Source organism: Canis lupus, chromosome 3 (assembly GCF_003254725.2).
Source record: "Canis lupus dingo isolate Sandy chromosome 3, ASM325472v2, whole genome shotgun sequence".
NCBI lineage: Eukaryota > Metazoa > Chordata > Mammalia > Carnivora > Canidae > Canis > Canis lupus.
The window spans coordinates 60,141,302-60,167,400 of record NC_064245.1 but is presented as its reverse complement, the minus strand read 5'-3'; the positions used below and the strand labels follow the sequence as shown (position 1 = coordinate 60,167,400).

General features: G+C 57.8%; 1 protein-coding gene and 1 long non-coding RNA gene across 3 annotated transcripts in view; one reads left to right on the top strand and one right to left on the bottom strand.

The window, feature by feature from the left end:
- The window catches only part of HTRA3 (HtrA serine peptidase 3), a 30,862-nt gene extending 28,697 nt beyond the window's left edge, over window positions 1-2,165 (bottom strand). For both annotated transcript variants that reach the window (XM_025437708.3, XM_025437710.3), the window contains exon 1: window positions 1,781-2,165. In XM_025437708.3, the coding sequence (XP_025293493.3) occupies window positions 1,781-2,165 (385 nt within the window). The remainder of the gene's footprint in view (window positions 1-1,780) is intronic.
- Window positions 2,166-11,771: 9,606 nt separating this feature from the next.
- LOC112654097 (uncharacterized) lies at window positions 11,772-22,152 on the top strand. The gene is made up of 4 exons (XR_003132739.3): window positions 11,772-12,259; window positions 12,761-12,871; window positions 13,975-14,181; window positions 20,365-22,152. It is a non-coding gene; the product is annotated as an uncharacterized LOC112654097 (long non-coding RNA).
- The last annotated feature ends 3,947 nt before the right edge of the window (window positions 22,153-26,099 follow it).

The window sequence follows — 26,099 nt, the reverse complement described above, 5'->3', positions numbered from 1 at the left end:
CAGGCCCAGGGCCAGCTGGACACACAGGGAAGGTACCGAACGTGGACTCCCTCAGTCAAGAAATGAGGGTTTCAAAATGCTTGGACTGCCCCGGACCCTGGAGCCTTAGTCTAATAGTGTCCCCCGCGTGGCAGAGTCAGGATTGGGGGGCCCCCATGGACATAGCCAAAATATAATGGGCGGGTGCCAGCGTCACCCCAGCCCGCTGTCTCTGGGGGCCATTGGCATGGCTTGCGGAGGGCCTGTCAATGCCAATGTCCATGTCCAAGAATCCGTGTGGCACTGTGCTCTCATCCCTCGCTCTTCTGGGCACAACCTAAACAAGCCTGACCGAATCACCCTCCCCTCCCTTAAAGCCCTTCACTGGCTCCCCTAAATAATCATATCGAATCCTACATGGTCTTCCCAGACTGGGCTCCCCAGAACCCCGAGGTGCCAGGGAGGAGGTCATACATGTTTTGCCAGGAAAGAAGAGGTCTCTGCTGAAATTCTCTTGGAAAATCCTGGGATTTATGATTTTGTGTGGGTTTTTTTTTTTTCCTCTCTCTCTCTGCAGGTTTCTCAGAATGTCTGATAGACTCAAAGGTAGTGTGAATCACCACTGCATGGACACTGTTTATTTTCCTAAGCTTTTTGGGCCATGAGATACTTATTTTCAGAATACCAGATGCAACCTGGGAAGTCTGGCCTGCAGGATGAAGTCTAAGCCATTGGCCAGACACTTATGGCCACTTGTGACCCATGCCTGCCAGCCCACCCAGTCCTGGGTGTCACACACACATATACACCCACATCCCACTACACGCCAGCTGCTCCCGGCTACGTGCTCTCGCCGGTGCAGCTCATCCTATGCAGTTGGGCCTCCATGTGGTGGCTCCTGCCATCTGCTCTTCCCAGAGAACCATTCCTGACCACTACCTAGAAGACTTGCCCTCCCTCCTCCGTTGAGACTCCTCATCCCCAAAGGCTTCCCAGCAGCCCAGGCAGTTATGCTCCTTGGTGCTCCCGGGGCCCGCCAAGCCTGGCTTGGTGGTCAGCGTCTCCCCCCAGCGGCTGTAAACTGAGGGCACACGCAGGGCTTGACTCGTCTCTGTGAAATTGGGGCTCAGCGCCCAGCACATGGTGACTGCAAGCACCTACTGAACCGACACCCGAGGCTGCCTTCCTAAGAAGCACCCTAAACAGATAAAGGGGTGGCAGGGTTTCCTAGCATTTTCTTCCATGCACAGGGTCAAGTTGTGTGGCAAGAAGCAGTCCTGGGCCAGCTCTGGTTGGGGGGAGGCTGTCCTAGGGTTTGGAGGAACAAAGGAATTCCCTGTCCCAGCAGCCTGTCCCAGGAGGCCCCATGCCCGCAGAGACCCCACATGCTTGCTCACCATTCCCAAACAGCCCTCTGGAGACATGCACTCTAAGTGCAGCTAAGAAGAAAGAAACCTGGGTATCACTCAAGAGAACATCCGTTCTGGGTGAGTTTTATGGCCAGGAAAGATTGCGCCCGGGGAAGAGCCGAAATACAGGAGCAGCAGAATGATACACGAGACAGGTACGCTTTGGTGAGGCCAGAGAGAAAGAGAAGCGAAGAGCTAGTGGGCCCGTTTCACCTTGAACTACTTCCGTGGCTTTGCGCCTCAGTTTCCCCACCCAGAAGACCAGGGGTCCGGTTAGATGACTTCTAAGAGGCCTGCCCACCTGCCCGGCCAGCGTGGCCTTGGAAGCCCCTCTCCGGCCCTGCGCCCCCACGTCGCGGGAGGTGCCTTCCCTCCCCAGGCCGAGCGCTTACCCGATGGGCAGGCGCCCTTCTGCAGCTGGCGCACCGGCGTCCCCGAGAGCTCCAGCGCGCGCCGGCTGGCCGCCTGCAGCGCACACACGTTGGCGTAGGTGTGCCCGTCGGTGCCGCACACGGCGTGCGCCCAGCGGCAGCGGCACACGCCCCGCGCGCACTCCAGGCTCTCCCCGCAGGGCGAGTCCAGCGGCCGGCCGCACGGCTCCCCCTCGCCGGCCGCGCACACCAGGCAGCAGTTGCACAGGTCGGGCACGTAGCCGCCGGGGCAGCGTGGGCTCGGGCACCGGGACACGTCGCAGCGCGCGGGGCATGGCGCGGCCGGGGGCTCTCGGGCCAGCGCCAGGGCGGCCAGCGCGGCCAGCAGCAGCGCGCGCGCCGGCATAGCGGCGGGGAGGGCGGCGGGGCGGGCGGCGGGCGGCGGCGCGGGGGGCCGGCCGGGGAGCCGCGGGGACGCCGAGGCCGGGCGGGGGCCGGGCGGCGGCCGCCTGCGCAGGGCACGGGGCTGGGCGCGCGGCCACATGCGCCGGTGGCTCAGGCGGGCGGGCCGCGGGGCCGCGGGGGCATGCCGCGCTCGGGCTCGGAGCCGAGAGGCGCCCGCTCCTCCTGGGCCGACGCTCGGCGCGCCTGGGCCCCGCCGCACTTAAAGGCGCGCGCGGCCCGCCCTCCCTGGAAGGGGCGGCCCGGCCCCGCAGCCAGCCCCGCCCCCGCTGCCGCCCGCCCGCCCGGCCGGCCTTCCGGCGGGACCCAGCCCGAGCCGCGCCGCCGACCGGCCTGCCGGCCTGCCTGGGCTGGGAGACGGCGCGGGGATCCCGGACGGGGATCCTGCTCCTCCTCCGCGGCGCATCCCCCTGCTCCTCCTCCCCAGCGCACCCTGCCGCTCCTCCTCCCCAGCGCATCCCCCTGCTCCTCCTCCCCAGCGCATCTCCCTGCTCCTCCCCAGCACACCCTGCCGCTCCTCCTCCCCAGCGCATCCCCCTGCTTCTGCTCCCCAGCACACCCTCCCGCTCCTCCTCCCCGGCGCATCCCCCTGCTCCTCCTCCCCAGCGCACCCTCCCGCTCCTCCTCCCTGGCGCATCCCCCTGCTCCTCCTCCCCGGCGCATCCCCCTGCTCCTCCTCCCGGGCGCATCCCTCCCGCTCCTCCTCCCCAGCACATCCCCCGTGCTTCTCCCATCACATACCCCTGCTCCTCCTCCCCAGCGCATCCCCCCTCCTCCTCCCCAGCACACCTTCCCACTCCTTCTCCTCAGTGCATCCCCCTGCTCCTCCTCCCCAGCACACCCTGCCACTCCTCCTACCCATCGCATCCCCTCCTCCTCCCCAGCACATCCCCCCTGCTCCTCCCCATCACATACCCCTCCTCCTCCTCCCTATCACATACCCCTGCTCCTCCTTCTCCCCATCACATACCCCTGCTCCTCCTCCCCAGTGAGCTGCCCTAGCTGCCCTCCCCCAGCCCAGGATTCAAAAGGGACCCACACCTGGATCCCCACCTCTACTGGAGACAGACCTTCAGGAAGCACCTGCCTATGACCGGAATTCCCTCCTCTGTCTTTATAGATTGGAGGTGTGATGGTCTGTCTGAGGTGTCTGACACAGTTCTGTCCCCCTGGGGGTCCCAGTCCCTAGGGACCCTGGGAGTCATCTACAACTCTGTGACTCAGTTTCCCCTGCACAGAAGGGCAATGAAGAGCCACTTTGCTCCCTCACAGGATTGCTGGGAGGACCCCACAGAGGAGATGGGCTATGCAGCAAAGGGACTGGGGCCTGGGAGAGGACACACCAGGAGCTGGTCACCACCTGGTCAGAGGCTCTGGAAGCAAAAGTAAATCAGAGTGGTGACTCATTGGGCAGGAGAAAACACACGTGTGCAAACCCTGGGACTGGAGATCCTTGTCCTGTTTGTGTGGTGAGCCCCTCTGGCCACCTGGTGAAGTCAGGGAAGGCTGGCTTGCAGAATGATGCTTTTTAAAAATGCATGAAACAAACTGCACAGCGTATACAGTGCTACTGGAATACAGGTATTAAGTTTATAGAAAAACAAATCCGTGTCTGTGATCTATACACAGGCTTCTTTGTGAGTGTGTTAAATAACATCATCTGGCCAGTGGCAGGGTCATCAGCCAAGATTTCCAAGCAGCTGAGCAGAAGGGTACTTGGGGTGCCTGCAGCAGCCAGCAGGGCATGGAAATGCCCGTGACTTCTCTTGAGCCCACTTCCCCACTGAAGGAAACACTGCCCATCGGGGGAGGCGTTGGTGAAAATAAGGATGCTTGTTCCCATGCAGGTTATGGACACCCAGTTCAGGAACTTCCACCCACAGCTGGGAGAGGCAACAGGGAGAAGAGGGTGGGTCCCATCCCTGAGGCCCTGGGGTCCTGGGAGGACTGGGCACTACTGATGGATCAGAAGGGGGGTGGCCATGCCAGACAGGTATGTTGGAGAAAGTGGCTCCGACTGAGAAGGACGCAGGGCCAAGATTCTGGGGGACCCTGGGCATGAGCATCCACGGAATCTGGGAGAGACAGTGGCCATGAACATTGATGTGAAGGACCACAAGGCAGTGGGCTGTGAAGGGAGGTTGGGCTTTCCCTTCTAAAAGAACAATACGACATATATTTCTACCTCAGAAAAACTGGGAATGTGTTTTGTCTAAGATGTGGAGCATTCCAGGGGTTGGGGGCCCCAGGGCTAGACTGGGCTGGGCTGTCCCCATCCCTGGTCGGTCTCTTGGTTTGCATGTCCTGCAGGGTGGACTCACACCTCAGGGGTAGAAGGCTGACCCTCGTGATGGGGGCATCACGACCCAGAGTGCACCCTCTGGGGGCCCACGTCCCACCGCAGACGCCCATGTCTCGGGGCAGTGTGTTCGTGTGCCTGCATTCCGCAGGGTCCAGGGAGCAGAGACCTCAGGGAGGGAGGGCCAAGAGCTCATTTCTTCTCACCCTTTTGTCTACAGGTGGGGAAACTGAGTCTCAGAGAGGTTCCCCATCTGCACCCTGGAGGCGGGGTGGCTGCCGCTGCAGAGGAGAGCTGTGCAGCAACCCTCTGTAGCTTTCGAGTGACAGCAACTGTGGCTCCTGAGGCCCCGCGATGCTGCCCCACATACAGCATTTGGCTCAGTGTTCAGGGCGCCTAGGAGGTGGGGATTATGTTCCTTAGGGGAGGCTCGAGGTCACAGGCTGGGACTCCGCTGGCTTGGGCCCTTCCGCCAGTCAGGTCCAGGCTCTTCCCCGGAGGCCACACTGCCCCCAATGGCCACCTGTGACCTTTACAGCCGCTTCCACAGGGGATCTCTATCTATGCCTTGTGCAGACGGGGAAACAGGCCCAGAGCAAAAGGACGCATACAAGCTTCTCTGCCGCACTTGGACGCAGGGGTGTGGTCCCTGGGGTCGTCTGGTTCCCCGCTGCCGTGGGCGGGCTGGGCTCCTGAGGCTGCGGAGAGCGCGGGCTGGCCGGAGCCCAGAGTGCTGGGCAGGCCAACAGGGAGTGCATTTCAGAGATGTCAGGGGCAGCCTGGGGGGGCGGGGGGGGGACACGGTGGGAGCAGCGCCTCTTTGCCCAGGATCTGAGTCTGTCCCAGAGCCCTGCCCTTCTGTAGGTGCCTGTGCCTTGGAAGAGGGGGAACGTTAAGGAGCGGTGGGAAGGGGGTCCTGCTGCCATCAGGACCTACGGGGGTCGGGGGACAGGAGGCTCATCACCCTCAGCCGGGGCTTCTGGCCTGGGCTCTGTGGGGCATGCCCAGGCACCCTGCCAGGCCTCCCTGCTACACTCTCGCCGGCCACTAGGACATGTCCCGCAAGTGCTGGGGGGCGATTTTGTCTGGGTAAATGTATCATTCATTCATGTATATTTACTCCCCGTACCTGCCCCCACCGTGTTTAAGACTCTTTACAAACAGAACAGATAAAAAGGAGAAGAGAGAAACAGAGCAAAGCAAAAAAAAGGGGGGGGGTGTAGAAAAATAATGGAAAGCCAGAGGTGAGGTTGATAGATGAATTCCTACCATGAGATGATATTTTTTAGTGCTTGTCTGTAAATGTGGCTCTGGGCTTCCCAGTAGTCAGGGCAAATAGGGAAACATTGACGTCCATATGATGAGACGTTGAGCAATGAGCCCATTGCTCCACAGCAGCCTGGCTTTTCTCACCACTGAGAGGAGGGGAGGCTTCCCCAGGGGGCCTCAGAAAGAAGATGCAGCCGGTGTCCTGACAACACCCTCCACAGCGCGTCCTAGATGGCTCCCCATAAGATATTCCTTGGTGGGGACCAGGGGTAAGAGGGCCCAGGCTTCCACAAGAAGCTCCAGTGGTCAGCAGGTGTGACTTGGACTTTCTGGGGGGGGCAGGGGGCAGGGAAGCAGCTGCTTCGGTGGTAGTGCTCGAGCTTGGCAGAAAGTCCCGGAAGCTCCTCGGGAGCAGGGGCTCAGATGCCGAAGTTGGTGAGAGTCTCCCCACCCACTCACTCATGAGCACGCCCGCTGCACACCTGGCCTCCCCGGGTGACCCACGACCGCAGGCGAAGAACTCCATGAACAAATGGGCTGGGGTCAGCCCACGTGACGTGGGGCACACAGCATAGCAGGGCAAGAAGGTTCTAGAAGAAGGGAGAGGATCTGTGGGGAACCATATACCGAAGGCCCCAGATGCCACCATGGGACCCTCTAACAGATGGAGCCCAAAGACTGAGGTGGGTCAGCACCTGCCGGGGAGCTTGGGCATCACAGGCCAGCCCAGAGCAGCTGGTGGCAGGTGCCCCTGGCCCGCCCTCTGCCTTATGTGTGCGCTTATGGCAAGTGCCTTCTGGGGGACACCCCAACATCCTCTGGCAGAGGAGATGCTCTCCAAGTGACTCTGGGCCTTGCGCCCGTTGAGGGGCGGCTCTGGCTGTGAACAGTGACCTTGCTCTGGGTTATGATATGACCACCATCTAGGTCATGCCTGACCTGGCTCCAGATGGCAGCCCCGGGCCCAGAGGGGACAGTGTCTCATTTCCCCAGGGCTGGTGCACGCTGGGCGTCGGACAGAGTTATCTACACGGATCGGAATGGAATTGAGTGCATCGAGGCTGGACCTGGGCTAGGTGGGGGTCGGCCTCCCCCTGGGGCACCCGCGTCCCTCACCTCTACCTCTGCGTAGAGGTGGACGGCGGCACTGGGCCCTGGTTCTCGGGCCGAGCCATCCAAACTCCGGACAGGCTTTACCTTGTCACCTGACCCTTGTCCAGGCCAGGCTTCACATCGGATGAGGTCATGGTTATGTCACTTGGGGACCTCGAGGACCATCCCTGGCCACACCTTGGCCTGCGATAAGACTCAGCAGCTCACATCAGTGGGTGACTCAGAGGGTGGGGTGGCGAGGGGGCAGTGACGTGGTCACATCTGTCTGCAGCCCCCTCCCCTTGGCACTCACCGCACTTGCAGGCAGTGGGTCCTCTGGGAGAGACACTTCCCTCCTGACCCTTGCCTGGCTTTCTTCTTCCAGCTGTCCCACGCGGGGCCCCGGCCTCAACGGGGAGAGGGAGCGAGAGCCACAGCGGCCAGCACCTGGTACTGCTTTCGGGAACCCTGAGACATCAGTGCCATCATGGTCCTGTTTGGTGGGTGCGGCAGCCAAGGCACAGAGAGGTGGAGTAACGTGTTCAAGGTCACACAGCCGGCCTGAGCAGGGCCAAGATCCGGACCCAGGCTGTCTGGCTCCAGAGCACATGCCCTCAGCCATGCGCTGTGCTGTCAGGGCAGCTGTGCCCTGACGTGTGGATGATGCTGGGACAGAAGGATGCTTGGGGGCTTGGCAGGGGCTGCTCCAGCACCCGGGGGGATGGGAGACCTTCCTGTGAGTGCCATTCGACAGGTGCTCTGACAGCTAGACGGGGGTTTATGATCAGGCATCAGGGCTGGCCTGATCTAGGGGCTCCTGATGTCCTGCGGCCCGTGTAGACTGTGCTCCCGTGGTGCTGGTTGATGCAGGACCAGGCGCCCTCCTCTGGGGTGGGGGTGGGGGGCTTTCCCCAGCAGCCCGGTGAAAGGCTCAGTGTATCTTCTTGGCTCCAGTCAGTGGTTGTCACATCCACCCCTGACCCCGTCACGGAGGCAGTGGAGTCGGGAGCTGCGTCCAGTCCAGCTCTGATCACCTGCTGGGCTCCTTTTCCAGCAGGACGACGGTCCCCACTGGCAGGAAGGTAGGTCTCAGAGACTGACTGGAAGAAGCTGCATGGTGACTGGCACCAGCTCGTGGGCATCCCGACAGGGCCAGCCAGCCTCTGCTCAGACACTTCTGATGATGGGGAGCTCACTACCCATCAAAGCAGTGCCTTCAGTTGCTAGAATGTTCTTCCTTTGAGATAAATTCTGCTCCTGTAATTCTCGTCTTTGGACTCTGCTTAGACCCAGAAGGCTGTAGAGGATACATCAGTCCCCTCGTCTACAAAAGAAGGCTGTACGCATCTGGGGCTGGTGCCCGGTTGTTTCTTCTCTAGGCATTTGCTGTGTGACCAGGGGCTCCAGTTTGCTATCTACCAGAAGTGAGAAGGCTTCCTCCTGGGGCTCCCAAGGGCCAAAGGAGGAGGTGGGCCGGATGCTAGGATGTTCCCCCCAAATTCCTACCCCACCCCCCGGTATGCACACTCTGTATAATTCCCTTCCTCTTGAGTGTGGGTGGGCCTGACCTAATCAGGAGAGCCCTTAATAGGGACTGAGCCCTTCCTGCTTGAAGTGTGGAGAGAGCATGGATGTGTGGGGGGCCCCGAGGGGGCCACAGGGCCAGGACCTGGGGCGATGTCTTGGAGCTGAGCATCCCGCAGCTGACAGCCAGCCAGGAAATGGGAACCTCAGTCCTATACCCACAAGGAAGTGAGTTCTGCCAATGCCCCGAAGGACCTGAAGATACCCCCTGGCTGAGCCTCCTGTCAGGGGAGCTGTTGGCCAACACCCCATGAGACCCTCCTGCATGAGGACCAGCCAGAATGTGCCACCTCGGCACAGAGACATGAGATGCTCAGTGGGTGTTGTTTTAAGCCAGTGGGTTTATGATAATTTGTGACACAGCACAGAAAACAAATACAAATAATAGTGAAAGGGAATAGAAGGGAAGGGAGAAGAAATGGGTAGGAAATATCAGAAAGGGAGACAGAACATGAAGACTCCTAACTCTGGGAAACGAACTAGGGGTGGTGGAAGGGGAGGAGGGCGGGGGGTGGGGGTGAATGGGTGACGGGCACTGAGGGGGCACTTGACGGGATGAGCACTGGGTGTTATTCTGTATGTTGGCAAATTGAACACCAATAAAAAATAAATTTATTATTTAAAAAAAAGAAACATGGGGCACAGGGTGCGGGTGAGTGGGTGTCTGGTAACCCCGAGGGCATGGGGGGCAATGCCCCGGCAAGGGTGGGGCGAGGCCTGGAGAGGGGGAGGGACCCCACTGCTGTCAGGCTGGTCGGCTGCCCCCGGCTCTGCTCTCTCTCAGGCGTTTCCTTAAATTCTGGGAACAGTGCCACAGGGGGTGCCAGTTATACCTGTTACTTAGGTGCAGAAAACTCAGCTCAGAGAGTTCAAGTGGCTTTCCCAAGGCCACTAAGCCCCTGGATGATGGACTTGGGTCTAGAAACCAGGTGGGTCTGACCCCAAAATCCATGCACTTCTCAGCACTACACTTCTGCTCATACTCATTTTACAGAAGGAGAACCGAGGCCCAGGAAGGGCAGGTGGTTTGCTAAGACAGCCGGGCTCACGGACAGGGCCCCTTGACCGAGTTCCACGTAGCAGCCTCACCCAAACCCTCACCCAAATCTCCAACGGAGCTGCTACTACTGATATGCTCATTTCACCCTTTAAGAGAGCTGGGCACAGAGAGGTTCCGTGACTTGCCCAAGGTCACACAGCAACGAGCCACAGAATCAGGATTAGAACCCAGGCAGTGGGGCTTGGGCCTCTTGTGCAAAAGCTGGTTTGGGACTAGCTGACGCAGAGGCTCAGTCACGAGAGCTGAGCAAGACGGGCAGGGGAGGGGTCTGGCCCACTGAAATGATGGTGAGCTCAGCCTGCCCGGACAGCAGGGCTTGGTCTCCTCCTAAGACAACAGGCCTCAGCTTTGACCGCCTGCAGCCTGGGCTCTTCTTGGAAACTGCCCCGCCCCGGACCGGCCCGACGGAGGAGCTGGACGTGACCCCTCTCCTGGGAGGGTGCGTCCTGTCTGCTCCTTCTCAGGACGGCCAGCCCCACCCACTCAGCTGGCGGCCCGTGCAGCTGTCCTGGAGGCTGCTGGCCTCCGCCGCCCTCAGAGGAGCTGCCAGCCCTCCAGCCCCTGAGGCCCTTCCCGTCCTCGTAGGAGCTGGGGAGGCCGGGCCCTGCTCTGAAACGGTCACTCTGGCTCCCCAAGGCCTGGGCCACCTTGTCAGGAAGGATGGACAGGGGTCTGGAGTCCCCTTCCCCTTGTCCCTGGGCCAAGCTGCTCTTCCTGTCCCCTGGGCTTTGTCCTCAGGGTCCCAGGGCCTGCTGTGCCTCAGATCCGAGGGCAAGGAGGGTGCTGATGCCCATGTGGGGCACCCCTCAAAACTTTCACCCTGGGGCGGGACATAGGCACCCTCCAGGACACCTCCACCCCAGTGGTCCTAGGACCAACCATTTCTGGGCATCTACCATGTTCCCATATGTCCCTGTGGAGGGTCTCCTACCATTCCCTGTGACATGAAAAGTCACAGGGAATGGTAGGTCAGAAAAGTTAAGTGACTCGCCCAAGGTCACACAGCGGGCCCTGCTTTGGGGGGTGGCGTGGGCTGGACTATGGAAGGTGTCCAGTTGGGGGCTGGGGTCATGTGGTCTCAGAGAGCCAGCACTGGAGGCCGACCAAGTGTCGTCCCAGTGGGCTTGCTCACGTCCAGGGATGGGACCCCTCTCACACACCTGCCAGGGCAGCCCTGCCTGCGTTGTTGCGCCAACCTCTCCTCTGTTCAGAGCACCCCACACCCCATGGTGCCCTTGCTGGCTGGGCTCCTCACAGCAACCTGGCTTCTCAGCCTTGACCATGGGCAGACCCCCCAGTGCCCACCCTGCCCTGGTGTCAGGCTCTGGATGCAGATCTGGTGTCTTTCTAGAACTCCCCATTTTTCCAATGGACAGGCACCAAGTTTCTGAGTTTCCTGAAACTCAGTCCCATTTGAGGGTAAGCCCCGATTGGCCCAACCCATTGGCATGTCCCACCCCATTCCACAGTGATTGATTCAGGGGTGGGCCCTCTTACCATTGAGAGTCAATTCCTCTCAAGGAGCTGGTTGATGGAGCTGTGGGGAGGAGCCTACTTTCCTTGATTCTGGTCTTTTTCTTTCCTTGGTTGGGAGAATCAGACCAGTGGCATCTGATGACCTTGAGGGGAATGTCTGCCTTGGAATGAAAACTCATGAGAAGTGGAACTGAGAGAAAGAGAGAAGACAAGCAGGTCGGGAGCCTGGATCATGCCATGCCTGAAGCTGCACTCTGTTCTCAGTCAACTGAGCCAATAAAGTCCTATGACATTGAAATCAGCAGAGTTGGGTTTCCTGTGGTTACCTGCAACTGAGATTGTCGTGCAGAAGCTGTGCCCACTCAGAGTATGTTTACCCAACAGTAAACATAGATGGGGAGCACTCAGCCGAGTGCCTACACAAGGTCTCCACTTTACAGGAGGACCTGAGGCTCAGAGCAGGGAGCAGCTCCCCCAAGGCCCAGGGCTAGGGATGAAACTCTGGTTTGTCCCACCTGGAGGCTGTGTGGTTCCCCCTCCCCGGGAGGCCCCTCCCCAGCACTGTGTGTGCCTGGAGCCCAGAGCCTGGCCTCGCCGGCCACCTGGAACTGGGAGCGTCGGGCTGCAGGCGAGAGGCCGGTGGGAGGCCTGGGCATGGCTGACGCCTGGTTGTCGGGCGGGGTGGGTGTTTTCCTCTAGGAGCTTTATGACTTCAGTGCCTCCCTTGGGATCTGCGGCCCCTTCTGGGGGATTTCTGTGTGTGGCGTGAGGGAGGGATCTGGCTGTACTCACCTGCACTGGGATGTCCCGTTGTCCCAGCACCACCTGCCAAAGGGCCTGTCCTCTTCCCCTTGAATGAATGGTCTCGGCGACCTACCCTCTCCCCAGGCGGGTTTGTGCTCCAACCCTCCACCAGCCTGCTCACACATCCCTCTGCCCCAGTCCTGATACTGACTCGACTTTCTGGGTGGCAGTCCTCACCCACTCTGCCCACCCTTCTGCAGGCAGCTCAGATCCTAGCGATCAAGAAGTCTTTGCAATTAAGCTCCTCTTCTCCCATTTCTTTGTCTGTCTGCCTCTGTCATGGTCATTTGGTAAACACAACCCCTTGCTGTCTCACCCCATGGCTGTGGGCTGAGGACTACCCCGGGATGGTCGCCCTGCTGCATCACCCCAGTGTGCTCATCCCCTGGACTCTGCTCTCTCAGGAGACGACCCTGCCGCCCTCTCATTCACGACACAGGGACTCACGCCGAAGGTGACCTCATTATACCTCCAGCTTTCCTTGCTGTGCTAGAACTTTCCTTTCATTTTTAAAAAATATTTTATTTATTTATTCATGAAAGACACAGAGAGAGGCAGAGACACAGGCAGAGGGAGAAGCAGGCTCCATGCAGGGAGCCCAATGCGGCACTTGATCCCAGGACTCTGAGACCATGCCCTGAGCTAAAGGCAGATGCTCAACCACTGAGCCACCCAGGCATCCCTAGAATTTTCCTTTTAGACACCAATCCTGCCTGACACCCCCCTGCAAACATTCTCTACATCTGACTTCCCACCAGCTTTGCACAGCTTGGCACTGTCCTTGGATCACTCCACACCCTGGCCCTGCTGTGCACCTGCACTGCCGCTTCCCCCCAACCCAACCACAAAGCGAGGGTCCCCAGCTCCTAGCCAAGGCCCTCCTCCCACTGCATTTCTCCCCAGCAATGCCACCTTCTTCCATGTTTATGGGATTCTTATTTTGAGATTATTATAGACTTCAAGAAAAGTTGCAAGAATAACTCAAAGAATACCATACACCTGCTCCTGATTCCCCAAAAGCTTCTGCCTCTCTCCATCACACACATTTTCTTCTGGACCGTCAAGGGTGAGTTGCAGACACGTTGTCCCTTTACCTCTAAATTCCTCTCTGGGCAGGTCCCAAGAACACCCTGCCTACAGATCCATGGCACAATGACCAGAGTCAGACTCGGTCTGCTTGAGGGGAACCAGACCAAGACAGGGTGAGGCGCACTGAGCCCCTTCTGAGAGCCTGAGGTCAGACTGGAAGCCAGCCCAGGAAGGACGTAGGGATCCAGGAAGAGTCCAGCCTTTCTGCGACTGCGGCCACCATGGAGGAGGCCCACTCATTATCGGCTCTGCATTCAAGGCTTACAGAGGCAGACGGAGGTGCTGCCCCGGACAGGATACAGGTCCAGAGTGGGATTCCCTTCCCAGGCCCAGGCAGAGGACTGCCCCACCCACCAGCACTTGGTGTAGTTCCAGTGTCCCACCCCTGCAAGGGGCAGATGGATGGGCCAGGAGGGAACAGCCGGAGGTGACTCTGTGGCTGGAGTGTAGACGGGGGGCTCGGATCAAGGATGCCAGGCCCTGGTGGGAGCTCTGATTTGATTCTAAGTGCAATGGGGCCACTGTGGGGTTGGCGAGCAAGCTGTGCGTCCATGAGGTCGGCACTGGCTGCAGGTAGGGGACGGCAAGGCCAGAGCCAGGATAGGATCGTGTCCACAGTGGACACAGAGCCTCTGCGGCCCTTGGGGTGGCCGGTAAGAGGCCCCTTAAGCCTTCACTGCTCCCCTGTGGCTGTGTTCCACGGAAACCCCTCCAGACAAATCACACATGCAGCACAGGCACCAAGGGGCCCGCGGCATGCTCCCCCACCCCCGCCCCTGCATGCGGCCGGGACCCTGTAATTATCCTGCGCCGCGGGCAGGAAGGTTCAGCCACTAGCCGCCGCGGTTCCCTGCCCCAGGGAGGCCTGGCAGTGTCACCCCCGGCCCAGCCCTGGCTTTGGGCAGACGCAGGGTTCCCGCCGCTGCCCTGGGCTACAGCCAGCTCGGTGACCTCACCCTGGAGGCATGTCCCCTTCTGCACCCCTGCCAGTGGGCCTGTGCAAGGCTACCCCCCACCCTGTCTCTGCCCCCAGAAGATGGAAGGGACGTGTCCATCTTCTCCTGTGTTTTTCCGCTGCAGCCGGAACCGAGAACTGGCCCCACTGTGAACCTGAAGGCTTATTTTGCTGACGCTCACTGGAAGGAAGTGTCTGGAGGCCTGAGAGCTTATGCCCTGTCTCCCTGTCTCCCCTGAGGCCGCAGGACAAAGTGAGACCGAAGCCCAGGGTGGCGGGTCTGTATGGTCGCCTCACTCCTGGAGGAATGAGTGGCTGTCGCAGAGATGAGGGTGAGCAGAAGGAGCGAGGGGGAGTCCGCCTCCCTCGTGACACAGTTGCTGCTCCTTTCCTGTGTGTGTGTGTGTGTGTGTGGCGAGGACACTCAGATTCGCTCTCTGCCACCTGCAAGTGTAGGACCCTGTGGTCATCTCAGGCACCATGCTGTGCTTTGGGGCCCCAGGGTGCATCCAGCTCTGCACCAAGGTTCCCGCTCTTGGACCGGCATCTCCCCACACACCCCTTCCAGCCTGGGCAGCCTCTGCTCTGGACTCTCTTTCCATGAGCTCCGGGTTTTTAGATTCCACGCGTGAGTGAGGAATCTTTATGCACCGTGACTCCATCCAGGCCCCTTCGTGGTGTTGCAAGCGGCAGGATTTTGTTCTTTCTCGTGGCTGAATGACACTCCTTCCTCTGCACGCACGTGTCGTCAGCCACTCAGCCCTCCATGGACACCTGGGCCGTTTCTGTGCGTTGGCTGCTGTGACTGGTGCCACCGTGAATGTGGGGGAGCAGACGACTCCTCCGTATCCTGTCTGCCTTCCCCTTGGATCTATACCCGGAAGAGGGAACACAGGGTAGCTCTATTTTTAGCTCTCGGAGGAGCCCGCATCCTGTGCTCGGTGGGGGCTGCAGGGGTTTGTGCTCCCACCAGCCGTGCAGGAGGCACCTGTTGCGTCTCGTCTTTGATGCCAGCCCTTCTGACAGTTGTGACATAAGAGCTCACCATGGTTCTGACTTGCACTTCCTGGGGAATAATGATGTCGAGCATCTTTTCATGTGCCAGTGTGCCGGTCACTTGTTTGTATTTTTTGGGAGTTGTATGAGTTCCTTTTATATTTTGGGTATAAATGTCCTATCAGGTAAACGGCTGGCAAATCTCTTCTCCCACGCTGTAGGCTGCCTTTCGTTCTGTTGATGGTTTCCACGTTTTCCCCTTTGTGTCATCTCATCAGGGGGAAGACAGTGGCTTTGTTGTCATATAGAGGCTTGAGTGTGCGTGGATGCCCAGCAGCCACGAGCGTAGCCTGTGCTGGTTGGTAAATAATTCTCTGCTCTGTGAGGTTGGACCGGGGCTCCACATATGGGGCTCTGAGGTTCTGAATCTCAGGAGGCAATGGGACAATGTGTGGAATTTTGTTAATTTTTAAATTTTTTAGTAGAGAGAGAGGGGTGGGGAGGGGCAAAGGGAGGGAATTTCAAGCAGACTCCACGGCCAGCGTGGTGCCTGATGCAGGGCTCTATCTCGTGACCCTGAGATTGTGAGCTGAGCTGAAATCAAGAGTCGGGCGCTTAACCATCTGAGCCACCCAGGTGTCCCATCGACTGTAGAATTTTGAAGGAAAAGCATCGCCTCCCCCAAGAATTTCATCCCAAGCAAGTGTCTCTTAGTGTGTGAAGGAAGCACGCAGGTGTTTCTAAATCTTTGAGAGGTCAGGAAATGTTCCCCTGTCTCCTCCCCCCTAGAAAGGCCACGTAGAGATGAACTCCTGTTGCCTCAGAGGTGATTCACATCATCTGTTTAACAATCGGGGGGTTGTGGCGTGAAGGCCAGGCAGCAGGTTCGAAGGTGGTGAATCACGGAGTCGGGCAAAGTAATTAGGCATTGCTTACAGAATAATAACAAGTGTCAACATTATTCCTAAGGGCAAAGATCTATAATTCATTCATTCAGCAAAGAATAAACATCACAGAGCTGCAGTGGGCGGTGGTGGGCCTTGGGTGGGTGGACAGAGCCAAGTCCCTGCTCTGTGGGGCAAGGAATAAATGGGTGAGCATAACAGGTGTCTGGCGGTATGACAGGGCTGGGGGACATGAGCCAGCTGGGCGGGGTGGGGTGGGGTGGGGTGGGGTTGGGGGGTGGGGGGCAGTGCCGCAATTGCTCTGATGTTGAGACAGCCAGGAAGGCTTCACCGGGAGGGGACATTCAGCACTGACCCGAGGGAGGTGAGGGAGAGAGGGGCCCTGTGGGTGTGGACAGGAGGGCTCCAGACAGTGGGAAGAGCATGTGCAAAGACCCTGAGGCAGAGCACTGTCTGGGGTGCTCTAGAACCCAGCAAGTGAGGGGAGAGCTATTGGAATGAGATGAATGAAGGGAGGTGGTGGGGTCACAGGGGTCTCAGGGCTGTGAGGGAGTTGAGAGTCTCCGAGGGGTCTGAGCAGGGGACTGACACCATCCGGCTTCTATGGAGGAGGTTGAGGCAGAGGCCAGGAGGCCAGTTAAGAGTGGTCACAGTGACACAGGGCTCAGGCAGGTGCAAGTGGCCTCGAGGTGGTGGGCTCTGGATCTGCTCTGAAGCCATGGGTGATGGAGAATGTGGGGAGCCCAGGCTGACCATGAGATTCTGTGCCCGAGCGCTGGAAGCCTCGAGGAGCCGTTCCTGAGAGAGAAAGGAACATCCCTGCAGGAGGGGCTCGGTGGGGCTCCGTGGGGCTCGGTGCGAAGCTCAGGCGTCTGGATGCAGAAGTCTGTTGCCATCCAGGTGGAGGGGCCGAGTCAGGCAGGTGGCAGGTGGATCTAGGGTGGAGGGTATGTTGGGGCAGGCGTGCCACCAGGAATCCTGGGTGCAGAGGTGCTGTTGGAGTCCATGGGACTGGAGGAGCTTGCCCAGTGAGGCAGTGTAGGCGGAGACCACAGGATGCCCACGGAATGTGTAGGGGTGGAGAGAAGAAACTTTCCTGCAGTTTTCCTCTAAAAAGGAGCGGCAGCAGGGGGACGGGTGCAGAATTAGGAGAAGAGTAAACCAATTGCACACTTGAGCCTGAACCTCCAGGTTATGTTAAGATGCAGGGAGGGAGTCGGGTGAGTGGAGGGAGGTGTGCAGGAGTCGCTGTGGGCTCTTGGGGAGCAGGAACGGGCCTGGAGGGCACAGAGCTGAGGAGGTGCATGGAAGCCCACACCAGACACCGCAGGGAAAGATGAAGATTTGGAAATGACACACGTGCTATGCATCCAGTGTTGCACATAGGCACATGGTTTCTGAAAAGTAACGTTTGAAGTTTCCACTTCTCGGGAGATGATTTGTGATTTTAATGTTCTTTTTTTTTTTTAAGCAGTTTTCTGTACAAGAAATATTTACCGACGACTTCTGTAGTCAGCATATATATTTTAAATTTCCTTTTAAAAAAGTCCTTACATCCTCATGCGAGGAAATGAGTTGGGCCTAGACCTCACACCATACCCAAACATTAGCTCAAAATGGATCAAAGGTCTAAAGATAAGACTCTAACACTTTTGGAAGAACAATTAGGGAAACGCTCCATGATGTTAGATTTGGTGACGATTTGTCAGACACGGCATCAAGGACACAGGCCTGCATCAAAATGAAAACTCGTGTGCAAGGCACAGTCAGCTGAGCGGAGAGGCGACCGTAGCTCGCGAGGAAGCACCTGCCCGGAGTATGTCTGTCAAGGCGCCAATGTCCAGAGTGCACGGAAAGCTTGACAGTTCAACAACAACCAGAAACAATTTTAAAGTGAGCAGAGGACCGGAGTGGAAATGTCTCCGAGGAAGACAGACAGATGGCCAACGACACGTGAAGCGATGTTCCACATCCCTCATCCTCCGGGAAGCGCAAATTGAAACCATGATGAGATGTCACCTGGGCCCTTTGGATGGCTGCTATTTATAATAGATAAATAACAGAGAACAAGCCTCGGTGAGGACGTGAGGGGTCGGAACCCCGCGCTGCGGGCGGGAGCTGGGAGCGCACAACGGTGCTGCCGCTGCTGGGAGACGGTGTGGCGCGTCCTCACAACCTTGGACAGGATTGCCGTACATTTCGGCAATTCCACTTCTGGGGTAAACATCCCGAAGAAGTGAAAGCAGAGCCTCAGACGGAAATGCTCACGGCAGCCAAAACGTGGAAGCAACCCAAGGGACGACGGAATGCAGCGTGGCCCATCCGCACACTGGGACATCATGCAGCCTGAAACAGGAAGGACGTTCTGACACGGGCCACCACGCGGATGAACCTGGGGGACGTTCTGCTGAGCGAAGCAAGCTGGGCATGGAAGGATGGCTACTGCATGGCTCCACCTGCACGGGCTTCCTCGGGGGGTCAGATTCGTGGGGTCAGCGGGTGGGAGGCGGGGGTGGGGAGTTAGTGTCTCATGGGCACAGAGCGGTAGTTTGGGACAATGAAACAGCTCTGGGGTTGCTGTTGGTGATGGCGGCACGGTGGCACTGTAAACGCCACAGAACCACACACCTGAAAATGGTTCAAGGGTAAATTTTATGTCATATGCATTTTGCCATGATTTTAAGGACTCACAGCTCAGAGTGCAGGACTAAGTGGTCCCAGGCTGTGACCACGGTCAGCCTCTGTCACCCCATTTCTGTGGCGTCCCCCTCCCCCAAAGGTTTTGGGAGGCCAGGTCCCACCTCGGGGCCCTCCCCACACTGTTCCTTCCATGTGGGACAACTTCCTTGTACTGGACACTGTTCCTACAGGCACAGTGCAACGTCCCGCCCTCCACCCACAGCTCCACCTTGGGGAGCCCAGGCAGGGAAATGTCCCTTCTTGGTTAGTGCGCAGGGTAGGGCCCGATACCAGCCTCCCTGGCCCTCCCTCTGGTGCTTGCTCTTGGGCATGCGCACCTGTTCCTGGAAGGGGTGCCCCCAGGAGGGTCTCAACTTTGCCAGGTGCCCAGAGCCGTGTTCTGTGTTCATCTGCGGCCACAGAGTCCACTGGAAGGATGGTGTTTTAAGCCGACGTTTCCATGAATGTGGCCCTCAGGGGGCTGCTCCCCAGCACAGCCCTTGACACCTGGGTATAGACACATGCTTCAAACAAGGCGATGGTGGTTTAGGGGCAGACACTGTGTAAGGAAAGCCATATGCAGGGGGTATTGTGCAAGGAGAGCCGTGTGGCCTCTTGAACCAAACCAAGTGAGCCTTCAGGGAAAGATCCCTGCCCATACACCCCTGGATGCAGCATGCTTGGGGTGTGCCCCTGTGCTGGGCGCCTTTCAGGGTGGGGGTGGGGAGAGCTGCACAGACAGACAGGGACAGATTCTCCTGCAAAGAAAGGCTGCTCACCACTGGCCCCGCAGCTCCCAGGTGCTAATCCCAAGGAAAGAGTCAAGCCGTGGACATTTCCCATGGTGCTTTCAGGATGTGGAACAATCAGGATGCCTTTCATGCTGCCGCCCGGTGGGCTGTCTGAGGAAGCAGCGTCCCTCGGGGCTCCTCCCAGGTCTACATGAAAGGGGACCACGTGCCTCCTAGAATGGAGAGAGGTGACCACCCAGAAGGGCCGTATGATGCCATTGTTGTAAGAATTAGAAAGGATATGGGACTCCTGGGTGGTGCAGTGGTTGAGCATCTGTCTTTGGCTCAGGGCATGATCCCGGGGTCCAGGATCAAGTCCCACATTGGGCTTCCCCATAGGGAGCCTGCTTCTCCCTCTGCCTGTGTCTCTGTCTCTTTATGTTTCTCATGAATAAATAAATAAAATCTTTAAAAAAAAGAATTAGAAAGGATGTATGTCTGCCTGTCTCTTCTCTCGAGGTCTGGAAGGAAATTCTCCAAAATGTGCACTTCACGGGTGGGTCTCTGGGTGATTCTTCCTTTAAGGATTGCCTTTCTCTGCATAGACACGTATGAAGGGTAGAACTGTTAATAGTTACTTGAGAGCAATGTGTGTGTGTGCATTTGTGTGCATGTATGTATGCATGTGCAATGCAGGCATGAGTGTGTGTGTACCTGTGTATACTCGTGTGCACATGTGTATGCATGTACAACACAGATGTGAGTGTGCATGCATACCTGTGTGCACTCGTGTGTACATACATAATGCATGTGCAATGCAGGTGTGAGTACCTGTGTGCACGTGTATGTGAATGTGCAGTCCAGGCATAAGTGTGCATGCATGCCTGTGTGCATGTATGTGTGCATTGTGCGAATGTTGCACTGTCTGGGTGTGTGTCAGTGTCTACACTGCAGGCACTGTCTTTCCAGCAGACAGTCCTGGTCCCCAGGGCCATTCCCAGGGCCAGGCTGAGAGTTCTTCCCAGAGTTGCGGTCCTGGGATTCTTTCCAGAGGACGGAAGGGGGACTGGCCACCTCCAGCTGGGCACAGGCGGGGGCCTGGGATGCTCAGAGGTCAGCAGTGACCTGCTTCCTGGAAGGCGGGAGGCCAGGGCCACCAACCAGCCTCGGGGAAGGAAACTTACTTTCCCATTTGTCTCCACAGACCACTGTCGCAGAGCTTGCGGGGCCTGAGAAGCATCACCTCTATCGTATAGATGGGAAAACTGAGGCCTAGGGCAAGTGTGACACAAGCCCAAATCACAGAGCAGAGGAGCAGCACCATGGAGCACAGATTCCTGGACTCAGAGGGTCGCCACCACCCCACCCGGCCTCTGGGGGCCTGCCCCCAGTCCCAGCTTTTCAGTCAAAGCCCCAAGGGGTCCCACGTCCTTGGGACTGAATGCTGGTCACACAGAAGCAGGTAGACATGAGCTCTGCCCTCAGGGAGACGGGGTCCAGGAACACTGAGTGAGCACCACTGCATACAGCCAGGACACCAAAGAGATGTCATTTCCAGTCCACATTCAGCCAAGTGTCTCCAAGTGTTGGAAGGTGTCCTGGAGACCACATGCCCCGTCGGAGCCACACTCCATCATGCACCAGCTGTGAGCCTTGAGCAAATGATCCACCTGAGATGCCATTTCCTCACCTGTAAAGTGGAGGTGACAGTGCCAATCTTACCAGTGAGGCCCAGAGTGACCGGCAAGGGGTCTGTGCCGTGCTGCCCACCCAGGGTCCAGTGAACAGCAGCACAGCCTCCTGTCGGCTGCTCCCCAGAAGCCCCACCACCCCGTCCCAGTGCCCATCTTCTTTGGGCCACAGGACCCCCAGGCCCATCCCCCACCCTGGGGACATGCCTGTGTGATGATGACACCATGACTCCAGCCCAGCCCCCGGCTCTCAGGGCCAGGACGGGGGTTGGGGGAGGAGGGTCAGGCACCTCCCCACAACTAGAGAGGCTCCAGCCCACTCTGTCAACCTGCTTGTCAACCGTCTCTCTTGTCCTGTTTCTGGCTCTCTTTCAAGGTGGGAGAAATAACTATTATTTTTAGGCAACCCACTATTATTATTGTTGATTGCATCTAATTATAAAAGCTATACATTCTCATTGTGGATAATTCAGAAAGTCGCAAAGAGTACACAGAAATTTCTTTAAAGTCATCCCCTCAAGGTAGGTTAATTGGTTTGTGCACCTCCTGACCACCAGAACTTGTGGAGGTGAACTTATTTTGAAAATGTTTCTTTGCAGGTGTGATTAAGTTAAAGATCTCAACGTGCCCTCATCCTGGATTACCTGGGTGGGCCCTAAACCCGACGACAAGTGTCCTTATAAAAGACACACAGAGAAGGAGGCAGAGGCCGCATGACCACAGAGGTCAGATGGAGGGATGCCTAGGAGCTGGGAGAGGCCGGAAGGAGCCTCCCCTGGTGCCCCCGGAGGGACCCCCACCCCCACCTCGGTTTGGATTCCAGCCTCCAGTCTGAGAGAATGAGTTTCTCTGTTTTCAGCCACCCTGTTTGCGGTGATTTGTTACAGTGACCCGGGGAACTGACCAATCCTGACCCCGACCCCAGCAGTCAGGGGAGTCCTGTGGATGATGGGGTTATTGTCCTCTGGTTGTGAGTCCTGGAGTGCGTGGGTGCATGTGCATGCATGTGAGTGTGCCAGAGTGTGGGTGTGTTCACGGTACTGCTACACCTTACAGCATCTTCACTTTAAAAAATGATTTTGGGGCACCTCCATCACTTAATCATTTAAGTGTCCGACTCCTGATATCAGCTCAGGTCAGGGTCGTGGGATTGGGCCCTGAGTCTGGCTCTGTGCTCAGCAGGGCGTCTGCTTGAGATTCTCTCTCTGTCTCCCCTTCCCTCTGCTCCTGCCCCTGCTCATGAGCACACATTCTCTCTCTAAATAAATAATCTTTTAAAACAATCTTAAAAATAAGAACATGGTGGGGCATCTGGGGGGCTCAGTGGTCAAGCATCTGCTTTCAGCTCAGGTCATAATCCCGGGGTCCAGGGATCAAGTCCTGCATTGGGTTCCCTGCATGGAGCCTGCTTCTCCCTCTGCCTGTGTCTCTGCCTCTCTCTCTCTCTCTCTGTGTGTCTCTCATGAATAAAAAAAATAGAATCTTAAAAAAAAAATAAAAACATGGTTTCATGAGAATTTTCTCACTTTATCAAATAATCTTTATGGAACTGATTCTCTGATCCCAAAGTATGTATTATAAAATTCCGTGAAGTTGGGAAGATACAAGAATGGGCACAGAAGGAAGAATGATCATATTGGACCCTGCCGGCAAGGCCAGCCATCATGGGTGTCCTGGGTGCGTGCCTGTGTCAGTGACGATGCTGTCAGGACACACACAACAGTGCGGCCACTCCAGGACGTGATCTGGCACTTTCTGTAAAAAACTGAACCAAACATAAGCATATGATGCACCTGTGGAGGTCCTGGGCATTCATCCCAGAGCAGCGAAGACCGCGTCCCCACAGCAATCTATATGTTAATCATTCATAGCAGCTTTTTCCATAATAGCCCTGACTGGGAGCAGCCAAGTGCGTGAGGTGAGAGGTCAGAGCCACCCCCGAGTCCCCAGGGCCATCCCATCCGAAGTGTGGAGACCACTTGCAACAAAGAGGGAGAAACTCTTGGTAAAGCACAGCAGCCTGGATCCCAGGGACATGTGGCGGAATCACGTCCCATATGATGCCACTTACACAACCTTCTGGGGGGTGACAGCATCATGGAGATGAGCATGGGTCCGTGGCTGCGGCCTTTGGGGCGGCGAGGAGGGTGTGACTCGTCTCGGGGTGATGTCTTCACTGCAGCCATGCTCTCGTGAGTCCACACACGGCATACGATGACGGGATGGCTGAGCTTTGAGCCAGAGGGTGTCAGAGTTTGGGGGGCAGGCACCAAACACGTGCGCACCTCTGAGTTCCGGATGCACTTCAACTTCAGACTCTTGGCCTCCTCCGCACCCGGGGTGTGGTCGTTTCCCTTCCGACTTGCTTGACTGGTAAACTGAGGCTGGGAGCAGGGAAGAGCCTCCCGCCCCGCCATGGCTGCTGTGAAGTCAGGGCCCGAGAGCCCCTGGTTGACAAGCAGGAGCGGGTGAGACACAGGGATGTGGGAGGCACCTTTTACAAGTGTCTCTCCAGGGAAGTAGGGTGTGCTGCAGCCCGGGGCACGCACCCTCGCTGTGTGGCCAGATGACCGCCGTGTCACCCAGGAGGTCAGGAAGCAGGGGGGGACCGTGGTGAGGCTGCCATGCTCCAACATGTAAGGCCTTAAGCTCCTCTGAAAGGGCGATGGCAATATGCCAACGTACACAGTGGTTCCTGCGGCCTCCTCGACGCCCACGCCCCAGGCCGATGAGCAGGAGGCGCGGGAAGCAAACCCAGGAGGACCTCCCAGGAGGACTGCCCAGGCGGGGCCGGACCAGCCTGCGTCATTCCTGCTGCAGGATGGGCCCCTGCTCACCGCCGCCTCCTCTACTGAAGCTGGCGAGGGGCTCCCTGGCCTGAGGGTCCCCATGGCGTGGACACAGCCATTGTCCTGGATGGCTCTCCTGGGGCTGCCCCGAGCAGATTCCCACAAACTGGGTGCTCACGACTACAGGAACGTGTGCTCTCCCAGTCTGGGAGCTGGGAGTCTTCCTCAAGGGCCTCCCTGCCATTGGAGCCCCGGGGGGCTGGGCTTGAGGGGCGGTCCTTCCCTGCCTCTGCCAACTCTCGGGGCTGCAGGTGTCCACCTGTCCTCCGTCCCAACCCCTCTGCTTTCTCTCTGTGTCTCCTCTTCTGTCTCTTTGGGGACCAGTCTCTGGATTTAGAGCCCCCCTAGATGACCCAGGAGGATCTCACCTCCAGACCTGTACTAATAACATTGGCAAGCATCCTATTTCTAATAAGGTCACATTCTGAGGCTCTAGGCGGGTATGATTTGGGGGGATGTTGTTCACCCCATTACCTGTCCTCCTGCACTTCCCAGCCTCCTGGAGTCCCAAGCTAGATTTTCAGCCTGCTGGCAAATAGCACCTGCTGTGATTTCCTTGACCCCACATCCCACTGCAGGCCGAGGGCTCTCTCGACAACCGAAGAGATAAACCATTAGTGAGCAAGCGAAGCGTCAAAACAGACACAGGTGATGGGGAGCTGGGGATCCGTGACTCAAAGCATTCCCATTGGACGCTGTCACCATATCCTAGGGAGTGCGAGCCCCCTCCGCCAGCCTGCAGACCACCCCCAGGGTTACCATGGAAATGTCACCCCAGGGAGGGGGTGTTGGGAGCCTGGGAGGGCAGGCAGGAGGGGTCTGAGTTCTGCTCTTCTTTTCCCTTAGCCATGCAAAGGGGCTGTGGTCACACATGGTCTCTGCACATACTTTGTCCTGAAACAAAGAGCCAGGACCGCCCACCCCGAACGTGAGTGGGGTTCAGAGCAGGGATTTGAAGACGTGCATCTGTGCAGCACGCAGTTGACAAAAGCAGCCTGGCTAAGTTCTCTGTAGCAAAAATCCAACAAATACTCACTTGGCTCATCCTCAGTGGAAAAGATACACAACAATAACTCACGGCAAATAATATGACCCCAGAAAGAGGAGCCTAAGGGGTTTTTGAGAAAAAGAACGTTTGTTTCAGTGCAGAAATGGTTCCTTCACATGGCTTCTAAGCTCTTCCCCAACCTCAAGGGACAGACCTGCCCCTCCACATTCCAGGGAAGCTAGGACCCTCCCCACCCCCAGCCCCTGGCCGGACTTCTGGCTGTGTCTGCATCTTCAGGGAGGGCTACTCCCTGCTCTGGAGCCACCTTCGTTCTTGAGGTCTCACACACCCGCCCTCAGGCGCTCATTCGCTCCACAGACACCTGCTGAGCTTCTGAGCCCAGCACTGATCATGGCACAGACGGTGGATGTGGGCTCACAGGGGCTCACAGTGAGCCAGGGGGTGGGGAGAGTCCCAGCAGGTAAACAGTTGGCAACGACCTAGTGTGATGTGAGCTGCCTGGGGAGGTATAGAATGCCCAGTGAGGGGGAGGCCTTGTGGCCAGGGAAGGCTTCACAGAAGGGGCCTTTGACAGTGGGTCTTGCCAGCTGAATAGGAGCCTGCCAGGCAGAGGAGGGAGCATGTGCAAGGAGGCCGTGGGAGATAGATTTTTGCCCTGTGCATGTAGGTCATCCCCATCAAGACCTTCCCCAGTAAAAAGATAACAACAACAGCACCATTTACTGAGGGCGTGTACTTTAAACACACACTCTCACAAAGCAGCAGCGACAACCCCATTTTACAGATGGGGAAACCCAGACTCCAAGGAGTTGATGTCCATGACCAGGAGCTCTCACCTTCCAGGCCAAATGGCCTTGGACACATCCCATCATGGCCCCGGGTCCCTCAAGTGCCCAGTGGGATTGTCAGAAGTGTCAGACAGGGGTACCTGGGGGGCTCAGTCAGTCGAGTGTCCGGTTCTTGGTTTCTGCTCAGGTCATGATCTCAGGCTCATGAGATCATTCCCCGCATCAGGTCCTACATTCAGCATGGAGTCTGCTTGTCCCTCTCCCTCTGCCCCTCCTCCAGCCTCAAACAAACAAACATATAAATAATTATTTAAATTGCCAGACTGGTGTCAAGTGAGCTCTGGTGGCTTTACAGAAGGGCCACTCACCCCGGACGCCCCTGAACAGCTCCCGTCCCCTCACTCCTCCACAAAGGGAAGGACACCCAGGTCTCAGAACCCAGGCCCCGAACGAAGGAGCCGTGAGGACAGAGGGAGTCACACACACACCGTGGAGATACTGAGCCTCTAGCCTTCCCGGACGAAACAGCCAGTTCCTGCCTGGGATCCCACATCCTGCAGGACCAGCCTCCCCAGGAAGTCAGTCTCCTTCCCAGGCTCCAG